At 36.8% G+C, this 23019-nt stretch overlaps 3 protein-coding genes across 4 annotated transcripts in view; 1 reads left to right on the top strand and 2 right to left on the bottom strand.

Moving 5' to 3' along the window:
• Nucleotides 1-144, bottom strand: part of LOC136832767 (uncharacterized) — a 69931-nt gene extending 69787 nt beyond the window's left edge. For both annotated transcript variants that reach the window (XM_067094299.1, XM_067094300.1), the window contains exon 1: nucleotides 1-144. This exon is cut by the window's left edge and continues 75 nt beyond it. The gene's annotated coding sequence lies outside the window, so the exon portion shown is untranslated.
• Nucleotides 1-23019, top strand: part of LOC136832771 (heme transporter hrg1-A-like) — a 122851-nt gene that overhangs the window by 28283 nt on the left and 71549 nt on the right. The window lies entirely within an intron of this gene.
• The window catches only part of LOC136832766 (trypsin-1-like), a 29603-nt gene continuing 26727 nt past the window's right edge, over nucleotides 20144-23019 (bottom strand). Inside the window, exons 6-7 of the mRNA XM_067094298.1 lie at nucleotides 21254-21436; nucleotides 20144-20795 (exon numbers count right to left, since the gene is read on the bottom strand). Of these exons, the coding sequence (XP_066950399.1) occupies nucleotides 20671-20795; nucleotides 21254-21436 (308 nt within the window). The 3' untranslated portion in view covers nucleotides 20144-20670. The remainder of the gene's footprint in view (nucleotides 20796-21253; nucleotides 21437-23019) is intronic.

Raw genomic sequence — 23019 nt, 5'->3', positions numbered from 1 at the left:
TATAACACGTGCAGTTACAGTCATAATTCACTAGACAGTGATAAAAAAGTTAAGCACTAAAAAAGGGGAGTGCGACTGCAAAGTGTTGCGTTCTCTACGTAATGACTGCTGCTCTTCAACTCGACGCGGGGCCTCGCCTGGTCTATCTCGAGCCTCACCTCAGCCCCGGGACGACCTGTGTTGCTGGTTCGTCTTTTATTCGCTCGATTTTCGTGTTGAATCCACAGGTGTTTCGGCGAGTCGCGTGTGCCAGGATGATCACATCTTGTGAAAGGACACTCGAATGGGTCAGTCGGTGACCAGTATTGATGGTATTGGTAGTTCACTTGAATGGCCATATAACTGATGCGCTTTTGGGAACGTTTGTTCTTGTCTGTCTTTTACGTTAATACATCTGCGCACTTATGTTATGGATCGTATACCGTAGAATGAATACAGCAATTTACGGTTATATAACATATAAAAGTAGGTAAAGAACACCAACACCGTATCGGTGTTTATTTCAGAAGTGAATGTAAAATCCGCCGTAAAGTCAGTCTGATTTTCCAATGGAGTGTAGATTATGTTATTGCCTTTCTATTACATGCCTAATAAGGAGCGCTTGATTTAAAAAGAATAGTAAAGTATTTTTATTTCAATCGCTAGCTGCGTCCACGGGTCCAGATTCCCTAAACCAAGTATCGAGCGAATGTGAAATAATGAAATAAATATTTACGACAGTAGACCAAATGTTTTGTATATAGTATTCCTAAGTCACTGAGTTTTCTTTTGGCGTTCTTTTCACCAAACAAATATGTATCTCGCTCACACGTATTGATAATTATTCAGACCTCTGGATGTTAAGCTCTGGAAACGAGGTTAGAGTGGCCCTGGAGTTCGAATTGTTTGAAAATTACGTAAATTTCCGGGCGGGGGGCGGGGGGGAAGTGCCGTCATTGCACCTCATGCGGTGCACTGTAGGCATTACTTAAGGTTCTTAGCAGCGTCCCTTTGGCCCTTAGCTACAACCCCTTATATTCCTTTTACTGTATCTCCGTTCATCTTCTTCCATCTTACTTTCATTAACCCTCTCCTAACAATTGGTTCATAGTGCAACTGCGAGGTTTTCCTCCTGTTACACCTTTCATACGTTTTTATTGTCAACTTCCTTTTCAGCGCTGAATGACCTCATAGGTCCCAGCACTTGGCCTTTGGCCTAAAATCTATATTCTATAGATTTCAAGGATTCCCAGGTGTCAACAGTGCTCAGACCTTCAGTTGCATAACTTTCTGTTCAGTTATGTTTATCCCTTGCAACAAAACAAAGTACAAAGCTTGAAGATAAAGATTTTTTTTAGTAGGAAAATACAGGATGTTCAGTAACATTAACATATCTGACTATTTACTTTTGTTTGCTCCCATTTACGTTTTTAGGAAACACTCGTTCATATGATAATTATAAATGTAGATAATTCATATAGATCTTTCCCAGTGATCATGAATAACTAATTATATTCAGCTTCCTTAGCCTATATAACATTCATTCATTTCTTCTAATCTTCAATAGATCGTGTTGTAAGTACAGAAATGAACCTTAGTAATCTTTGCCTACAATGCAGTTTAATTCATACACAGGCTGTATAAGTCAGTCAGGTGGTGATATAAAAAAAAAAATGCACAGGAAATGGCTCACAGGGAGTAAAATTTTGATACGTCTGCATCCTTTATATGAAGTTCGTTCCACAAGAATACACCGATCTCGGAGATAATAAGCAACTGACTTCTAACAATACTAAAAGAATAATTAAAATATATAAAATGAATGGTCGTCGATTGGGAATCCTTAAATAATCTGTAATTAAAATGACGTGCATAAAGACTTCTAACAATACTGAGAAAGAGTAATTAAAATATGTAAAATGAATGGTTGCCGAATAATACAAAATTAAAACAATATGCATAAGGAATTACTGAAGTAAAAGTCCTTGAACAATATTTAGAAGTTAAAATAAGCTCGTCCTTAGTTTGTAATTTTCTCCTGTGCATCCGAAATCACTCGCACGTTTTCTCATTTAATTTTGTTTTTAATTCAATGAATATCACTCGGAAAGTCATATGCTATTACTGTTCCGGTCCATTTTCTGTTGTTATACGCGGGAGACTAAGGTATTTGTACATGCACTCGTGAAATCATTCTTACTAGTTGTCTGTGCGTTTCTCCTGAGTCGTGACCGATACTAAACAATAGTTAGTATTACACACCAGTTTTATAAGAAGGAACACATACATACAAAATAACTGTTATGTTACAGTAAGGTGTATATTACAATATATAATAGGCTGCTCATTCAGGGGGTTACGTAATTCTGTCATAAAGCCCAACAACGGATATTGATCATTTATGATTTTCTTAAATAAATGCAAATACGAAAGTGACTGACGCATATGAGCAATTTTAGTCAAAAAAATAATGAGCCATTGTCAAGCAAGTTAGTGAAGCAAGTAATGACAGACTAGTAATAATTAGATTATGATACAAATTTACTTTTAAAGTATTGATAAGAAAAATGCCCTAAATGTCCACAGACTACTCACCGCATTTCTAACCAAGTTTAAGAAGTGAACTTTGGTGAACGATAAGGTGAAAGCGGCAGTAAGTTCACTAATCATGATGTGTGCTCTCTCCCGTCGAGGGGGCAGGGCATCTTTCAGGGCATCTCTGCTGTTATTTCGATTTTTGGCTCCACCTTCTAGGAGTGATTAGTTTTGTTGGAGCAGATATATTTCATGAACATCCTAGAATGAATGCTTCTTAGATCGACACAGGACCTCGGTTACGATGACTTGACAGTCTGCAACAAGGTCTGGAGTATTTTCTAAACCTTGGTCTGCAGGAGGGGCTAGGGTCTGAATCACTTTAGAATTTTCTGAATTGCTTGAGGGCTTTCCTCATTGTGCACTGATTGTCCTTAGTTATGTATGGACTTTTAAGCGTTCGGTTGAAGTGGACCTTAGTGTCAGCCTCTTCTCCGTTGGGTCTACTCAGAATTCTACTGTATATGTGGTTTAATGGCCACTTCAGGTTGTAGGAGTGACTTGTCTGTCTTGAAGGTGGTGCCTAAGGGCAACTTCCTGCCAATTGGAGAGTGATACGGTTTGACTTTCACCGACACTCCTTGGTAAGGTGATCTATTAACCTCTGCTGTTTTTCCTTCTCCCATGCTTATTCTCTTTGGTGGAACACCTACTAAGCGGAAATTATTGTGAGGATCCGTAGGATTTAATAGAAAAAAGTTTTATCCTATTGACTCAAGGAAGTTATTTCTTGTAACACGATTATTTAAAGAAAAAAAAATAACTGGGGATGTATTTTTGGCGAATTAGGTTGAGGATTATGACTGGGTCGCTGCCTGGCTGTTGACGTGAATGTATTATTTTAATCATTTCAATTTCTCTCTGGCTATGCTGAATAAAAATAAAGTTGTAAAGGAGTATGCTTAAGGCAAGAATTGCAAAATTACTGTTTTCATTAAGTTCAAATTGGAAAATGTATATTAAATGCAGCATAAATTAACAAAGAAATGAATGTGAATTCAAGAAAGAGAGAAAGGCACGTGATATATATATATACACACACACACACACACACACACATATATATATATATATATATATATATATATATATATATATATATATATAGTATATATGATTGATTATGTCTATTAAAACTGGCGTCACAACATCTAAGTTATTGACGCCGTAATAAATTTAAATTGAAAACTAAAAATAAATAAATAAGTTTAAAAAGAATTTCATATAAAAATATTTAATAATATATATATATGTATGTATGTAATCATATTTGTTATATGTATATAATTATATGTATACATGTATCTATATATATATATATATATATATATATATATATATATATATATATATATATATATAAACTTCCACAACATCAGCAGCTTCATACACCTATACTGCAAGTTCAGTATAGGTGTTGAACCGCCCTCCACTTGCTGTGCCATTCACCCCTGTCTTGTATGCACTCTCGCATTTCCTGGATATCAAGGCGCTGCCTTTCCAAGGCCACTTTTATGCCATTTATCCAGCTGTTTCGAAGTCAACCTCCCCTCCTTCCTCCAAACACCTTATTACCATTCTGTGTATCTCCTCATTTCTCACTGCATGCCACCCAGTAAGTTAGTTCTTCGTTGGACGAGTCGGTAGAGTTCTCGGCTAGCACTCTGCTAGGCCCGCGTTCGATTCCCCGGCCGGCCAATGAAGAATTAGAGGAATTTATTTCTTGTGATAGAAATTCATTTCTCGCCATAATGTGGTTCGGATTCCACAATAAGCTGTAGGTTGCGTTGCTAGGTAACCAATTGGTCCTTAGCCATGTAAAATAAGTCTAATCCTTCGGGCCAGCCCTGGGAGAGCTGTTAATCAGCTCAGTGGTCTGGTTAAACTAAGGTATACTTAACTTTTCACCCAACAAGTTAATCTTCGCAGCTTTAGTGGGTTTTCTTCCTTTCACTCTCAACAGTCACCTCGTCCATTCCCACCTTGACTTCCATGGAAGCAATTCAGGTCTCTTTTTAATCTTTGCACACAGCCTGCTCCCTTTCTTACTTTGCTTCTGTGACTCGCCTCTTCTCTTTTCTCACCGCCATTTATATTTATTACTCTTAAAATATGCCCGAATCATCCGCAATCCCTAGGTGACATCAGGTTTCCCTGGGTATTTTTTTAAATCAATCTCTATATTTCCTAGTTTGTTAACATTCCATTTTCCACCATTCGTATTGGCATTCATTTTCTTATCTGCCTTGTTTCCATTTAAACTCAATCTCACTCTTGCTCACATTTACTCTCAACTCTACTCTTTTGCAAAATACTTTCAACGATTCACCAATTTTTTTTATCCAACACCTGTGCTCATACAGCTACTATCTTTTATTCGGCTTCCCGCATCACTTTCTCCATAAAGATATCGAACAACCATGGAGACATGATACCCCCTTGTCTCAGCCCCACTTTTACATCAGATCATTGACTTTCCCGTATAAGTATTCTAACGCACGCTTCACTTCCTTCATAAAAACCTTTTAATCACTCGTAAAAACTACGCAAACAATTCGTCTGTGCAGTTTCTTCCTTCTTTGTTTCGTTCACATTCAGTATCCACCACACTTCAGATCCAGTGAGGAGAGTTGGTTCAACAGTCCCTTTGTACATTCCAACCTTGACTTCGATATGCACTCCTTTGTTGCTTCTTTTACGCTGTAACTCACCTCTTCTCACATCCTGCTATTAAATACAATCATTACTTCACAATCCTTACAAAGTCTCCTGCTTCCATTTCCTCAAATCTATACTAATATTCACAGTTCTGTCTTCTTGTTTCCCATTTAACCTTATAACTTTACTCTTTCTCGCGTTTATTCTCAGTTTTAGTTTTCTGTAAAAGAAATCTATTGAGATGGCCATTTGTCTGTCCGTCCGCACTTTTCCTGTTCGCCCTTGGATCTCAACTACTGAGGCTATAGGGCTGCAAATTGATATGTTGATCATCCACCCTTCAATCATCAAACATCTAAATTGCAGCCCTCTAGCCTCAGTAATTTTTATTCTATTTAGGGTTACAGTTAGCCATGATCGTTCGTCTGGCACCGCTGTAGGTGCCCATAAACACAGGCCACCACCGGGCCGCTGCGGAGGACGCATTCCAACACCCGTGGGACAACCTCGACACGTACGCCTTTCCTCCATTCTGTCTGATTCGCCGGGTGATCTTAAGAGTTTCGTACAGCATTATACGCTGTACAGAAAACTCGATTGCGCCGAAGAAACTTCAGTGCATTTTATTACTTCTCCTCTTGCGTATACTTTCTCTTTCACTAATATTTTTAGTCTCTCTTCACCACACCCGTCAGTTTTTGTTTTTTTGTTTTTTTTATCCGTCGAATGTCCCAGTCTTGGGGATTTAAGGCAGAGGTTCCTCTCTCGGGACGTTACAGAGATGGACGTTTTATCCTCGCAATGGTTCTCGGGGAGCATTGTAATATTGAACAGTTAAGTATCTTTGTTGGGAGGCTGGCCTCCTCAACAAAATTTAGATCGTATACATAGGCATTATTTGTTTTTATGTATAGTATATATGTATTTACAGATAAGATTATATATGTGTATATATATATATATATTTTTAGATATTTCTTATATGAAACTTTTTAATTTTTTCCAGTTTCCTGTTTAATTTCATTACGGCGTCAGCAACCTAGATGTTGCGACGCCAGTATTGGTAACCATAAATCAATAATCAGTCTGCAAACATCAAAAGTTTTATGCTACATTCCTGACTCATCGTCTTATCTCACAATTTCGCACAAATATCTGCTATCCTTTCTTTGATTTTTCGCGTTACTCCATCCATAAAGATATTAAAAAGACACATGGGCATAACACAAGAATCTGTCGGGCGTTCTTTCAAACTTCTCATATTATTATTTCAAAAAACATACCTGATCCATACAGCCTCTTCTCCGTTTAAACCCACACTTGTCTTCCTGTCAAAACTTCTGTCATCTGTCTGACCTCGTACTAGGCTGCTTTATCTCCTTTGCCCTTACACAGAGAAACAATTATTCGTCTCACTCATTCCTCTCTCTCTCTCTCTCACACACACACACACACACACACACACACACACACACACACACACACACACATATATATATATGTGTGTGTGTGTGTATTATATATATATATATATATATATATATATATATATATATATTTTTACATATATTTGTATATATACACACACAATATATATGTTATGTATGTATGGATGTACGTATGGGCTTTCGTACATACAAAAATTCCACCGACCAGAGCGATGAGCAGAGGTGTAGAAGAACTTTAATATTAGAACTACGAATTTAATGGAAAGAAAATGAAGTGGGAAAGCAGGGAAAATTTGTCGAATACCTGCTAGATAAATTGGCCATTTCCTAATAACACATTCTCTTTATGTTTTATTCCCCAAAGCCAAGTGCAATGGTCTTACCGGTGTCTAAAATGTTTTTGGTCTCTGATGGAAAATAGAGTAATTTGACATATAGCTTGTGTGTGGGTTTGAGAGAGAAGTGACTGGTTGATATACTCGTATGCTGTCGTCACAAAAATTATAGTCTTCGTCGTCAAAGAAATGAATTTTGTAATAAAATATACGAGTGTAATACAGAGAACCCCCATCAGTAACATCCGGACATCACGTCATAAAGTCAGTCCAAAACAAAAGAAGAGAAGGAATGGACGAACACCCGAAACCTACAACAATAATTCCTTGAACCACATTTCACCCTCTGACCACCAGTTTACTCAGTGTATCAGGGCAAAGGCGTTGACAGCAAATCTAAACTAACAGTTTGTAAGTTTGTAGATCAGTGTCTGGATCCTTGTTGGCGAAGCGGCTTAAGTTTCATTTTCTCCTTCTTCACTGCATTACTACGAAATGTGGTCTATTCTTCATATCCGTGTTAAAATGATTTCTATTATGGTTGAATAGGAACTTGCCCTAAAGCTGTACCTAAGACTTCAAACTTGTCAACGATAAACCTAACTGATTTATATGTGGATCGATTTGTTCGCAATAAAGAATGAAGTTTCGATATGTATAGTTGCAGTTGTGACACGCATGCCTTCCGTAGAATTTGTGTTCTGTTTTTTTCTGTCTTCAGATGAATTCCTCGCGATTTCAAGAGCTTGGCTTCATGCGAAGTACTCAATTAAGACTACGTTCAGTCATATAAAAATTACCCTCCCGGATTTTTGTTTGGCTTACGATGAGCTGATATGCAGCACGATACTCCCCGTGGTTAATTTGAAATCTTTTTTATAGATAAATTCTAATATTTGCTTCACTGGTCCCTTAACATATTGGGAATTTTATGAGTAATCAGTTTCCAAGAGGTCCAGTCACTGATCACTCATCCTAAAATCTCCTGTGTGGGACTGGAAACCATTTATTTTTAGAAGGATAACTTTCGGTGTATAATACATATAACTCATTAATAGCAAAGAGCGTCCCTTTAAATTCCAGGATTAGAGGATTACCGATGTCGTGTTCTGTACTTGAATAATTCAAGTCACATACTTTTCTAACTCTTTTTCTAACCATTTAGCTAGCTGTTTTTGCTCACAACACATCGGCAGGCTGCTGCTGCAAAGTGTGTCTTGTTCTAGTATCAAGTTTACTGCTACTTAGTTTGCTGGGAGTTTTATTTTGGCTACAACTGAAATGTGGAAAAGTTTGCCTAGTGCATTTGTGGAGTCTTCTCGCCAGTGAAGAATAAGAAGAAGATCTCGTTATACATAGATATTGGACAGGACGAAGAAAAATAAGCAAATGAAGGTAATGAAACCAAAGTAAAACAAACCACAGTAGTACAGCTCTAGTTTAGTTCAGACGGGAATGGTTTTAGTTACTTCAAGACTGGTAGAAGTGTTATTGACATCATACAACGTTGACTTCCTCAGGCATATGTGAGTATGTTTACTATACTTGTTTTCTTTTTTCTTTAAATCTTCAGCTGAAAGGCCTTATGGACAGAGTCAACATAATATAAACCCAAGAGGGTTTATGGTTTGAAATGCCCTTGTACTGTACCGTTGTTATTTGTTATGCTTTGGTGTCATTACTTTCATTTGCTCATTTTTTCCTCGTCCTTTGCATAATCCATGCATAACAATATCTTCATATCCTCCACGGGTAAGGAGTTATTTTCTTAAGTCGGTTGTGTATATCGCTTTACTCACAAACAAAATGTTACCGCAATGCAATGGGTCTACAGGGATTTGAGACTAAAACAAACAAATAAGAGCATCGGTTGCCCTTGCTTCCTTCTTGAATTGTAAATGACAAAATTCTAAAGTTTGAAAAAAAAGGATATAACGACAACAGCTAATGGACAGAGGAGCCGATACCTAGGTGACATGTCGTATCAAGATACTTCTTATATAAAAAATTGAAAAAAAGATGCTTCTTGTAAGGAGAAATATAAAAAATAGAAAAAAAATATGCTTCTTGTAAGGAGAAATATAAAAAATAGAAAAAAAAGATGCTTCTTGTAAGGAGAAATATAAAAAATAGAAAAAAAGATGCTTCTTGTAAGGAGAAATATAAAAAATAGAAAAAAAAGATGCTTCTTGTAAGGAGAAATAGAGGCTCATATTGAAGGAGAACTCTTTTTACAATTTTTTCCTGCGTCACCAAAAAGGGCGCCATCGGCATTAGCAGCGTCAACCTCCAGTTGGTATTTTCGTTGACAATCGCCGGGTATAATTTATTACTACTGAGGTAATAAACGATTCTAAATTATGTCTTGGAACATTTTCAAAGTTCCTAGACGTTATTTCGAGTGCGGAAGTTTTCAGAGTTTGTGGTTGTCATTGATATTGATTCTTTATTGACACGCAAGTTCATAATTGTTACGAATTGCCGATTTTTTTTTTTTTTTTAGAAAAATTCCACTAGAAAAGCAGATCTTACTCAGTGGGGTATAAATAAAAGTAATTTATTTTCATGAGGGCTTGTAAGACGTGTCTGGATAATACGCCTACTTTTTTTTGCCACTTCAAGGATGAGAAATATGGCTTCTGGCTCGCAGTTTAACAAGGCTTTGAGATGTATAACTGGGGGGATGGATGTAGCTTGGGGCATGAAAATCAAATTTTGGGCACCGGGTACTGAGCCTTGGGGCACATTCCCTCATGGGTGACCTTACAGGATGCTGAAGGAGTGAAATTAGTGAAATGGAATGTTACACTCCCATCTTATTCCGATGAGGGTGACAGCCCTAGACCCGATATTCTGATTTTGCATATCCGAACGTTAGAGAAGGATCAGCTTGAAAACGTGGCACGTTGTTATAAAAGAAACGAAGCTATTGTTTTGGCGTCGCCTTTCAGTTTTAAAAGAGTAGAAATAACTGCTGTGAGTCAGTAATGCTCAGCGATGTAATACAAACTCTTACTAGCTGTATGCACCCGCCTCAAAGAATTTGAACTTAATCCCTTTCGAAGTGGTGCACTCGTGGCGGTATGACTGATAGAGGATTTACGCTAAATGCTGCTTTTACGTTTCGCCAACTTGGGATGCTTCGATATTCGAAACTGAACTCTGGATTTGCTTCCCTTGTAATTACAAAGCAAACACATGTCTGGCCATATCCTGTTGACGAGTTCCTAATCCTTCAGTTTATATTAGGTCTGAAGAAACTTTTAAAGAAATTTTCGCAAGATAGAAAGCTTAAACTACATTGCAAATGAAAAACTTAGCTCACATCTACGGTGAGCCAGTAAGACCAGCAAATAATACTATTATTTCTGATTAATTTCAAAAGTTGAATCCTTTTATTAAAGGCAACTTACTCATGTGGATTTTGCTTCTTCTCAGAAGCGTTTCAGTATTCTAGATTCTAATATTTAATGGTGCCATTTCACTGCACTTTCATTTATAATGGCCTCCTCACCAGCAGCACAAAAGATGACAGCTTGCTCCGATTTCAGAACTGACCCCTCTGGACTTTCCAAAGATTTTAGATCTGTCTATGGTCCCCTTGCAAGAACGAGGACAGAGAGACGAGAGCCCGGCAGACAAAAGTTCAGAGAGACAACGGCATTGCCATTCCCATTTGCTTTTATGAATGGACATATGTGTGCGTGCAGTTATTCCAAGGGTCACACCAATGCTTGAATAATACAACGTCACGATGACACGCAGTGTCCCACACATAATTACAAATGAAAATATTCTTAAAATTTTTTAGGTTCATAAAGGATTCACCGCTGCATACAAAACATTTTTTTTTTAATAAACAGAGTGCAGTGGGCCCACACAAAGTCTTCAGTGTATGAATAGAAGCGCTGGAATACTCAATATATGAAAATATTTTAGGCACTCGAATTCTACCCACGCGCGGCTTCAGCATTCAAGAGGATGGCTCAGGAGAGCAGGAGGAGCCAGTGCTCGAGGGACAAGGCGAAGCGGTTGCATGAAACCTCCCTCGCCGAGAGGCGTTCGGCTCGAGTCATAATCTTGCAGTACCTGTCCTGAAACTTTCGTGATTGATGTTTCATTAGGCATTCAGCTTAATATAGCTGCCTTTTATGATGAGCCTTCATTTCCTGTCGAATTTGTGTGCGAGTATACAAAATTCCACTCATGAGCATAGACGATCATTTGGGAAGTTTTTTCAACCGCTTGGTCTTTTCAAAACCATTTGATAAACCAAACGAAAAATTTTAACTTTTGATATTTTGCAAAATGTTCTTTGAATGGAGATAGGCTTTACACTTCCGGTTACGTGCGGTGGGATTGGTGTTAAGCTAAACAGGTGGTCATAATTCGCTTCTAGTGTGATATATCGTCTTTAATCTCAGTTCCTTTGCGAGTGGGACAAAAGGTGGAATCGTACGTGCATGTGCAGCGTCGGTGATGTCAGATGCTAAAGATTCAAAAGGGTTTTTGCCAAATGAATTTGCCTCATATTAAGGCAAAAGAGTATATTGTATCTTAAAGATCTGATGCCTCTGCAAACAATCCCCCCCCCAACACACATACACACACAAACACACACACACTCACACACACACACTCACACACACACACCCACACACACACACACATATATGTATATACTGTCGCATTAAATAAATTTAAAATTTAATATATATGTGATAGACTCATTATTGACTTGTAGTTCAATCTAAATATATTCAGTCATCTTACCTGACCAAGATATTCCCATAACTGTCGTTTAATCATAGTGGAAAGCGACATATTCGATAGGTAGTAAAAGCAAATAATACATTCATGTGTCAGTCACCAATTAGGTGTTGACAACAGGAAAACTAACCAAAAGCAGTTGCAATTTTGCTAGAATTTTTCTTCTACCCTTCTTAGCAGCCATGATAAACATTCGATGAATTCTGTCTACGCAAGGGAGTTTAAGTGCAGAAGAAGCTTAATGCCAACGACCTAGAATCTAGATATCAATTACTTTGTGCAGTGGTGATGCTGTTTAGTATGCGGCAAAGACCCTGTCAGCCTACGTAAGGATTAAGATGTTTTCGTTGCTCTGTTACTGTCACTGGAAATACGGGAAAGGCTACAGCAAGCTATAAAGACAAACTTTAAGTCTAAGATAGAATAATAAGATAAAGGTTCAAATAACAATCAGACTTATTTTAGAAACAGCGAGATGCTGCATTACCACTGAAAATTCCCTGTAGGCCCGATATGCAAGCCTTTTCCAGACAGTGGTTCCTTTGTCTCTTCAAACTATGTCCATTAAATCCTTGATTATGACAACAAGGTGCTGAGTATATTTCTCACATAGCTTTCATGAGATTGTAGAACTGAAAAACTGTATTTTTTTGGCATTACTACCCATGAAAAATTCTTGTCTCGGCTGAAATCAGAGATGGGTGAAAGCCTTTTTAGTGTGAAATTTAAGCTTATTTTCATCTGTTCTTCACTATCCGTAGCTTCTTTATTCCTGTGGCAACTGTTCGAGGAAGTGATGTAGGTGAACATACTTCACACTTGGGTATATCCTAAATTATTTAGGACTAGGCAACAACTTTCGCCGTTCTACTATAGTCAGTGACATTATCAGAGCAGCAGCTGATACAAATAAAATTATGCTTAAATCGTGCATGAAACTTAGTCCACAAATTTTCAAAATTAATTCACTCTATAAGAAGAGTAATTGTCTGCAGTGTGTTAAGGTGTCTGAATTGTGCATTTGATTGATAAAGAAAATAATTTCAAAATAGTTCTTAATCTGAAAAACTAAGGGTTTTGCAAAAACATTTATAGTTTTACTTTAAGATCATAAACTTTATTATAATACATTTCTCATTATGGTTTCATGACTCGTGTTGACACATATTAAGGAACTCAAGAAAATTACAATGAAATTTATTCTGCCCTGTTTAAACGGCGAGAAGGCAGTCCTACGAAGGGCTCTCCCTCTACGTCTAAGCAAAATATTAATCAGCAAAGCCCAACAGCCGCAGACTGTAGTAATGGAGATCTATTCGATAGACTTTCATTGAACCCCTTCAGTTAGATGCTTCAGGTGTTAGAGTATGAGGTGCTACGAGCACCTTCATTAAGTAAGCATGAAGGCGAGAAATGGATGTGTTAATTGTCATTGTGTATGGAAGGCTCTTTCAATGCAGATATTCTAATTTGGTAAAGAAATTGCGTCAATTACCGTGAACTGCTTCAATACAAAGGCTTCTATTCATGTATGACGACGAGAGGCTGATGTCATTGCTTTCCCTCTCTTTCTTCCTGTGAATTTATGCTGAACTATAAATGATGTGTCATTTTGGATCATAAAATTACTTCACGGTCTTCCAGTAATTCGAGATCATTAATCGTGTTCCTTTGATGTATCTTGATTGCGTCGTTTTTTCTTTAATTATACCAAACCGTTGCAGATGTTAGTTTCAGTTTTCCCTGTTTTGGCTATCGATTTCTTTTGCTGCTCGAAATTCAGCAAAAAATTATATTTCCCTGTGATCTTGGTCCGCTGGTGACGAAGACGAGAAGAATAAAAACATTTTTTCGCACCACAGCCAAAAATAGCGAGTTTCTATCGCATAGGCTACGTTATCTGTCTATTGGTTTTCCGAGTTGGTCCGAATTTCCAAGTTATGTTTGACAGTCCCTTTGACAGCTGACATTTATAATGGACTATGGTTATGACTCTTTTATTTATTTATCGTTTCCTTGCCTTTGACCTTTAACTTGATTCCTTTCTGTAGAGTTTTTCCTTAATATTTGTTCTTTCTTTTCATTAGCTGCCTCTCTCTCTCTTTTCATTTATATTTTATACTTTATTTTGCTATATAGATGAAAATTGTTCGGTACTTCACCTAACCATCTGGCGGTTATTTGCAAACTGGAACCCATCCAACATGTCTGTTCAATGACGTATAATGAGAATTTGTTTCAAATCTGACTCACCCCTGGAAATAGGTCTTGGCATAAAGATATAAATAGTGTTAATTTAATCTTACTTTTGGAGGGCAAATTATTAACTACTACTATGAACTGTAATGGGTTTAGGTAATAAGTAGTGCATCCAAAAGTCTTCATTGGTCTATATATTCTCTGTCTCTTTTATTTTAGTTACCTTTGCTTTCGGCTTTTGAAAATTTCAACAGTATATGTTTTCAGTTTACTATTTTTCTTCAGCTAACTGGAGAGCAGTTTTTTGGTGTCTAATGTCCTTGAGGTCTCCAATTTTGAGTTGAATCTTGTAGTTCTTCTTTGGAGACAACACCATCACAAGATTTTTGTGAAAATGTTGGCTCCCAGGATGGTAGGGTTGTACAGTAAGAATGGTTTCGGAACAATTCTTCATAGATCAGTTGTTAACTTGCAGCCTTCGATTTCTATTCTAAAGGCGAAGATGCTCTTGTATGAAGATAAATCAGTTTAAAGCTGATAGTTTAGTAAAATAATTGTGCTTTGCTCTTGGGAAAGAATAGGTGTTTAGTGGTCTGTAGTTATTACTGTGTAGCTAAGAACAGTGTTATGTATATTACTACTATCTTTGTCGAGTGTCAGCAGTATCCGATCTCTTTTATGCCCCACAATCGTAGCTCCCATAATTTCCTTAAAGAAAGGTTATGAAAACTAAAAATATGTTGGTCTTTTTAAAAAATGCAAAATTGGCATTACATTACAACACAATTCAAAGCAGTTGCATAATTGGAAAGAGCCACATATGATAATGTAAAATATGCTTCAGTATTTAATGAAGAGAGTGCTATTCTGCCACAGATGTATATGTTTAGTCTTAGGAAAGTTGTTACACTACAGTTTTTTCATTGTACTTGATGCATGAGGGTTTAGTTTTCCAGTCTAGGTTCACGATGCTATTGAAGGTTCGCAGTACTTTCACACAAAGGTTATGTCTTCCACTGAAGGTAAAGGAGCAATCATAAGGGTACATTACCTTATAGTAGTTGGTCTGTATCATTTACACTTACTATAGATGATTCTAAAGTATCCCTAAACTTCGTTTGTACTTCTGACCATGAGGATGAGCTTTATTAGGTTGCAAAGTTTTGGCCAAAGAGCCGAATGAGGTTACCTTTTGTTGCAACTCTCTCCAGGTTATCACTGGCAAGGTATACAACCTGTAAGCCTCCCTTACTAGGGTGCACCTCCATTACCTTGTGGAAGACGCTCTGTTGAAAGGTCAGGGCACCTTTCCTCGAAAGAAACGGCAACATTTTGGACATACTGAGTGGCCAGGAGAGGTTTACAAATCTGTCATGGCAGTGACCCTGTTCTTCGGCTATCCACATTTATCTTGTCAGTGAAGTTCAATGTTTTTACTTCATATTAAGCTGTATATGGATCCAGCTCATACCATTCATCTAGGTAACACCATAGTCTCCATTCATCAGTACAAGGGTTTCAGAAATTAGCCCTTGTTCTGGGTCTCCCTAAGTGAATGATGGAACTGATCTGCCTAAACTTTACTAATAGTTTAATTATTGTGCCTTGCTGCCATTCAAATTCTACTGTTCCACAGATTAAGTTAATTCTAACTATTTTTTCCTTAGGCGTTATTTACTTGTGGGGATCACTGAGAACATTTTACTAGAATAAATTTATTTAAATTTGACCAGTTTTCCTTGCCTGGGATATATGAGATTTCACCTTGATATTCACAATGCTCTCTTAAATGGTTTGCAGCTAAATTCATACTAGGGTGTTCCTCCCAATTCCTCCCTTGTCTACAACAGTTTGTTTCTTTCTTCTATTGACTTCAGTGAATAGAACACTAGGGCTTTGTCTCTGTGTTATTTGGCTCAAGATTTTGTTGACATATTTATTTCTTATGGAACATGCAGTAAGTATTGCATTATTCTTTTGTGGAGTAGTGTTTTCAGTCACTGTGAAGTCTCTGGTTTGATTCATATGGAAACGCCTTACTTTTTGGGTTAACTGTATGAATTCGGAGTTCCGTGCTTTAAGGATTCCATTATCTATGTTAGGGTTTGCATGGGTAACTAACCTCTGTTTAAATGCACTGCTTTTATGATTTGTATTTATTCATAATTTGGTCATTTTTCATATCAGGTAATTTGACTTTGTCAGAGCTCGAAAAAATTGTTGTGAGGTTTATCATTTCAAAGAGCATAAATTTCAAATATTATATATAAATTGTGAATAATTCCTTAAGTGTAAGGAATATTAATCCCTAAACTGCTAGTATTACTATTGAATGATAACTGTATGATTGGATTTGGTATGAATGTAAAGCATTGAAAAATTTATGTATTCAAAGTCAAATGTTTGTTTTATATTCTGAGATACTTTACTTTTCTCTTCAAATCTCACAAAAAGAAAGATCCTTGCTTTTATAAGGGAGTTCTTGTGCTACTTCAATATATTTCCTCTTATAAGTTTAAATCGCCTTCATATGTACCATGAGATTATTCAGTTTGAACAATAGAGGATTTGTGCACAATGAGAAATGTATTTAACCTAAACACAATGGAAATTTCTCAATATGGTTGGAGACCCATGTCTAACGCTGATTGTGGAGCTGTGGTCGGAGCATTAAAGTTCTTAAGATGTATTGACATAACGTATCAGTATAAAGGACCATATTGATACCCTGTACGTATAATTTTTTCGTGAATAACCAACGGTAAAACTTCAATGGACTATCTCCTAGTGATTTTAGTTTGTGCATTATTACTCTGGGGCTATTCAAAATAAGAAAAATAAGATGTTACAGAAACGAGGATGAAGCCTTTGATGGGTGATCATGTTCTCAAGGCAACTATGAAAATTGATTAGTGCTGTTGCAAACCCACAAGAAATGTCCTTAGAAAATGTAATCTTGTTAGCGGATGCGAACCCTCCTGAGAAAATCTTTATATCAGATGTCTTCTAATTTCAAGCTGAGTATTTTCAACGGGCTCTGCCAAAGGTTGCATTTATGCTATCGATGTTATACCTAGAGAGACTTTAAGGATGTTCAAGTGGATGAAGTGACAAGTGAGATATCTGTGTGAGGTAGCCACAGTTTCCCAGTCATCATTCATGTTTCCCCAAGTCCCTTCCTTTGGTTGAGAAAAAAAAAAAGGGGCATTAAAAATATTTGCACTCATACATGAACGTGAGTCCCACAGATTGCATTGTAAGAATTCTCTTTAGCAAAAGATACCACAGAATTATTGATCACCATCCTTTTTCTAGTAATAGGTCTTCCATCCTTTGCCTTAGTAAAGGGATAATTTGTGATTCATCCTGCCCAATGGTGGAATTATGAACGTAAATCCTCTAGAATTAGGAATTAGAGTAATAACAATATGTTGCAGGAACGGAAGTAGTCATCAAGTCGAATACTTCAAGACAAGATCAGAAATCACATATAGGATAATGTCTGAAAGTGCAAATACCTCATTACCCTTGAGCTAAAGATAAAGTACAGTAAAAGTTCAGTCCTGAAGACAAAAAATTAAAAGGGATGTTGTTTCACAGATAATGACATAATCTAGCAAATCATACAAAACCTCAAATGTGATTTCATCAAGGAATAAAAAAAAATTAATGAATTTTACAATCTACAAGGCGGTACAAATTTTTCCTAGGAATTTTTGATCAGCATTAGCCTGCTAAAGTAACTGCACCTGGCCCAGAATATGTGTAGTAAGCTAGGCCCAATGCCAGGATGAGGCCTAGAGTAATATGAGTTAGACTTATTAGGATGTTTCCTTTTTTCTTAGAGTTACAGAGAAAAGAACAGCTCAGTGAAAATTAGCAGCTGGCCATTGCATTGACATTGTCATTGCAAATTATGAATAAATCATTTTTAAATAACACAGCTGCTAAATTGTTCTGCCCCAATGTTGCTTTACAAGTAACCAATTTACCCCAGACAGGCTAGTTCTTAAAGAATTCTCAAGATGTGAAGCTTCTGACATGAAAAAAATATGTGACACTCCTTGCAGGCATAGCATTTAACACTATTATTTTATGTAAATAATCTTAGAGACCTGTTTAGGGGGCAGAACATTTCAAGTATAAGAAGGAGGAATTCAGTCAATTGTTAGCTGTCAGGAAAGACACATCAGAGTCACATACTGAGCAGAGCTTTTGAGATAATTCCTCAAGATTTATTGTATACCTTATTTTTTTATCATTGGCCTCTATCAGTTTTTGCTTTAAAGATGGCATTGTCAGTAGGATCCCACCAGCATATTCTCAATAATGGGTAGAAATGTGAAGTTTAAGGATTCCATCAATAAAAAATATTACTTCATATCTATGGCATATATGAAGAAAATTCGTGTCGTAAAAAACCGAGTTTTTTTCAGGGGCTCTTTGGGTTAATGAACTTGAAGCCAGGTGTTTTAAGCCACTGTATTAATTGTAGGGTCTCTCATACTGCCTAAGATGCAGTTCTGAGTGTTAAGTCAACTTATGGCTATGAGGTACTTAATGAGGTAGCCCTCATAGATAGATTGAAAGCCTAAAACTTATTCCAACACGTATATAACTAGGGTTGGAATCCAGGTGTACAAGTAGAAAGGATAACAACGATCCAACGAAGACAAAAGATTAAAGAAAAATTTTTAACTGAGTTCTTCTCCCATCTCAGCGTCAGAGATCAGGACAGGTCATCCCTCATCGTTATTTAGAATGTGCAGGTACTGACTCCCTTGTGGCCTAGGTTGTCTTCTGTTGTCCATTCTTAGCTATTAAGCCATTCTTTAAGTATAACCAGGAGGTGGTGAGTCTTACCTGCTAACTTCCTTCTGCTTTCTAGTCCTCATAGTAACAAAATGTCCTGAGGTTTTAAGCTGGCTCTATGAAGTCATAGCAACGTACCTTAGTGATGTTGCAGTGAGTGATACTACCTTCGGCACGCTACATTATCCTATAAAGGCTCGCTCTATAGCCCATCCTCTCAACTCACAGCTGCGATTTTATTTTCAGGTTATGTGAAGAATTTGTCACCAAAATATGCAAGATTTTTCAGCCTTGGATTGATTACCCAAATTTAGAAAGTCAATTTGTCTTATGCCATCTTGTTTAGACTTAGATAGCCATTTAGGGAAGGGTAAGCTCTCATGATGTCAGTTTATTGCCAGACAAGTGACTTTTGACATCTCCAGAACTGATGTCATTTCATTACTGACGAGGAATGCCATAGTGTTCAATTTCACCCTTGTTTACTGCAAATACTTTTTCTTAATAATACCCACCATTTTTGCAACTAGAATCTGCACCTCCTTTCTCTCCATGCCTGGAAATAAAATAAAATAATTGAAATAAGAGTTCGTCTCTTTTTAAGACAATACCCCGGCGTATTGATCACTATGAAAATTATAAGCTGAGTGAGAAAACGAAAGGATTTTAAGAAACTGAGACTTGAGATTTTTCGAGTTGTTAAACGTATGTAGGTGCTTATTGGTAATCCAGTTTATCATTTAACACCTCCTGTGCCTCAGACATCTCGATACCGGAGCCGTTGAGATAAATTATTTTCCATACATCTTAAACTGCATCATAAATTTTTAAGCATGGCATTTATAGACGAAGTCGGGCATTTCTGATTTTTTAATACCAGGCCCTCGTGTGTGGTTTCCCTACACCTGCAGACTGACAAAGTTGTACTTAACATTGTGCAGTAATGGTCGTCTGAGCCATATGCTACGGTGCATTGATTCTTCAGACTTTTCTGTTTTATTTCAAGGTTGGTATTATGAATTCCACTTTTTCCTTCATCAGTCTTGCTGATAGATAACCTTACGTTTTCATTTGATCTCTTTGCAGGTTCAGTAACTTTCTGAGGAGTTGTATGAATCTCTTGACATGGATGTTTATTTAGGGTATGGGAAATACTGTGATAAAGACAATGTTAGAGATGGTACAATAAATAATATTTTTGGAGACTGACGATGTGTACAGTGAAATGCAATGCACTTAGAATCACTGATGTTGAAAATGGCGTTGGAGAAAAGTATGTTTTAGAAAAATGTGTACAGCTCCTGTTCACCGCCATTAGCAGGCAGATAATGAATTCAGTATTGATTATGTAATAATTTTATTAAGGAAATATTTACATCTTAAGTTTTTGGTATGCATTTAACACAGCTTAATTTTGGCAGAAGAGGATCGTGTAAGAAGAAATAACTTATAATGAGAATGTGATTAAGAAATAATAGAGTTTTATCTTCTGATTGGGTTTCTGCTCTTACTTTTATTGAAGTATCTTCATGGAAAATGAATGAGAGAGAGAGAGAGAGAGAGAGAGAGAGAGAGAGAGAGAGAGAGAGAGAGAGAGAGAGAGAGAACTCCTGCTATCTTACGTCCTGTTCTAGCCTGAGATCTACATGAGGAATCCGGTTGTGGTAATATCTGGGAACAATTCCTTAAGACAAGCACTCGTACTCATATTCATTCATGGGACTTTCCGGTTGTTTTTGCGATGTTTTTAATATTGCGATTTGAAAGATGATAAATTGATGCATTGTAATAAGGTTTCCTGCTCAAAAGACGAAAGCCAGGAGAAAGGCATTGCAGGGTGAAGTTGTGTGTTATCCTCAATTCGACTCTGTACTTCAGAGTTCTTCCATGGCTGAGAGAATCCAGTCCAGGTAGTACTGGGTACTGGAATATATCCCCGGAAGCCTTTCTTTGGCGCACTCCACTCCCCAAGACACAACGCCGAAAAGGGTATGTTGCCCTGTAGGTAAAAATTGTTGTTAGTGGCAAATACCTGTGATAAGAAGACTTTTGCAAATACAGCAAGATTGTGTGATTCAGAACGTAAATGTACTTAGTATATAAACTCACATGCATATGTGTACTTAAAATTAAATTATCAGTTGTACAGATGTAATATGTGTAAATAAGAGAAACTGGAACAAATATGGATTCCTCCTATACATGTTAGGTCGTTAATGGTTAGGTCTGATATATCTGAATAAGCAAAACTGGTTTTCAAACTTTCACAAAACTTTGTACAAGAATAAATGCCGCAAGTATAAACTGGATATACTTGAAAACGGATTTTGAATCCATTTTGTGATATGCAGATCATGCTGAGCTGTATCACATAGATTCATTCATTATATAGAGATTAGTGAAGGGAATTATCGAGCAACAGTTGCTGAACGAAGTTGATTCCATATTCATACTAACCATGGATGTCGCAGACCAAAGGTCCTCCAGAATCCCCATTGCAAGCATCAATCTTGCCAGCAACATAACCAGCACACATCATTCCAGGACTGAAGTTATCATACAGTTCTTTACACAGCTGGTCTGACAGCAAGGGGACCTCTGCGCTCTGGAGAATGTTTGCTTTGGAGCTGTCGTTGGAAGCTGTTGAGCAAAAGCAATGGAGTAATGCTAAACTGATAATGAATATGTATTATTATTATTATTATTATTATTATTATTATTATTATTATTATTATTATTCAGAAGATAAACCCATGTTTATAAATAAATAAATGAATGAAAATATAAATAAACTAGTAAAATACAAGGTGAATAGTATTGAAAGTTGATATAAGTTTCTTACTAGTGGATTATGTTATTTAAGCAGCACATTTTGTCATTCTCATGGAATTTTAAAGGGCGTTTAGCTATCTCTATATAAGAACATCTTGTTGTTATACCACATCGGTCAAGATTTCCAGAACTTTTCAAATGAACTTTGCATTATGAATGGTCAGCCGATCGAGACTACGGTCTACCCAAAAGCCAAATCGAAGTCCTTCAGAAGAAGGCATCGTGCTTACCCCATACAAAAAAAGAGAGGGGGGGGAAGCACGTTAAAAGAAGAAGAAGAAGAATGGTAGATCTCCTTATTCAGTTTTGCTGTCTGACACTGCAGGTGAAAAAATCCCCAGTTGAGGTGTACCACTGAAAATACATTAGTACACTTTGAGAAGCGGTATCTGTACCTTTACTAATAATCCCATGTTTTTAGAAGTAGTTCTTTTGCTTTTTGGAATGATACAAAAACCTCATCTTATCCATTTATTGACTAAATAACGCAATTTAACTGTCTGCAGAAGCGCTCTCTTTTAGATGTTTTCTCATTCTCGCTTTGTTAATTTGAAGGATCGTGCTTATACTCGTATATTGTTAATTTAAAGATTCATGCCTATATATATTGTTAATTTGGAGGTTGGTGCTTGTAAACTGGTAATTTGAAGGTTAGTGCTTATAAATTCATATATGGATGAAATTTCCCACTTAAAGCAATGATTGCAACTCTCATAATTGGAGGTTTACTCTTCTGCATGTACACTCATGTTTCCCTTCTTTTGCTAGAAGTCTCTTCCATTTCCTACAGTGTAAAATTTGATAAAAACTCTGACTGCTAAAACTGAATGCAGGTTTTAAAATAGACGATTTTCCCTTATTTCGTGGGGATTATATTTTTCCTCTATTCTTAGTTGTTGAAAATTATGGAAAGATTATCAGATGCTGAATAGCACGGAAGGATTATCACAATCGGCTCTGAGACTTAAATTGCCGGAGGAGTTAATCGTTTAAAGCTTTTCAGTACATAACTAATCGAGAATTCTCAATCTCCATAATTTCATTTCCACCCTAGAGAATCACAGTCAGGATCACAATCCGTTTTATTATTTTTTCGCCTTATACTCATTTTGTTTTGATTGCCTGCACTTTGCTTGCGCAGTAAAAAAAAAAGTAAGAATGTTAACAGCCTCTCTACCCAACACACAATCGTAATGCCTTTAATTTAACAAATTATTATTGTTAAAGGGATGGTTTGCAAGGTCATGGGTTCTTGGCCAGAAAAATTAAGTCATTTTGAATACCTTGTGGCTACTTGCTAATTTGTTAAAGCACTTCCTTTCTTTTCTCAGATTTGTATTCTTAACAGGTTTTTTAGTTCATCCAATTTTGTTCCTAGTCTTTTTCATGCA

Source organism: Macrobrachium rosenbergii, chromosome 50, assembly GCF_040412425.1.
Source record: "Macrobrachium rosenbergii isolate ZJJX-2024 chromosome 50, ASM4041242v1, whole genome shotgun sequence".
Taxonomy (NCBI): domain Eukaryota; kingdom Metazoa; phylum Arthropoda; class Malacostraca; order Decapoda; family Palaemonidae; genus Macrobrachium; species Macrobrachium rosenbergii.
Note: the sequence above shows the minus strand (reverse complement) of the source record. Positions and strands in the feature narration are given on the sequence as shown.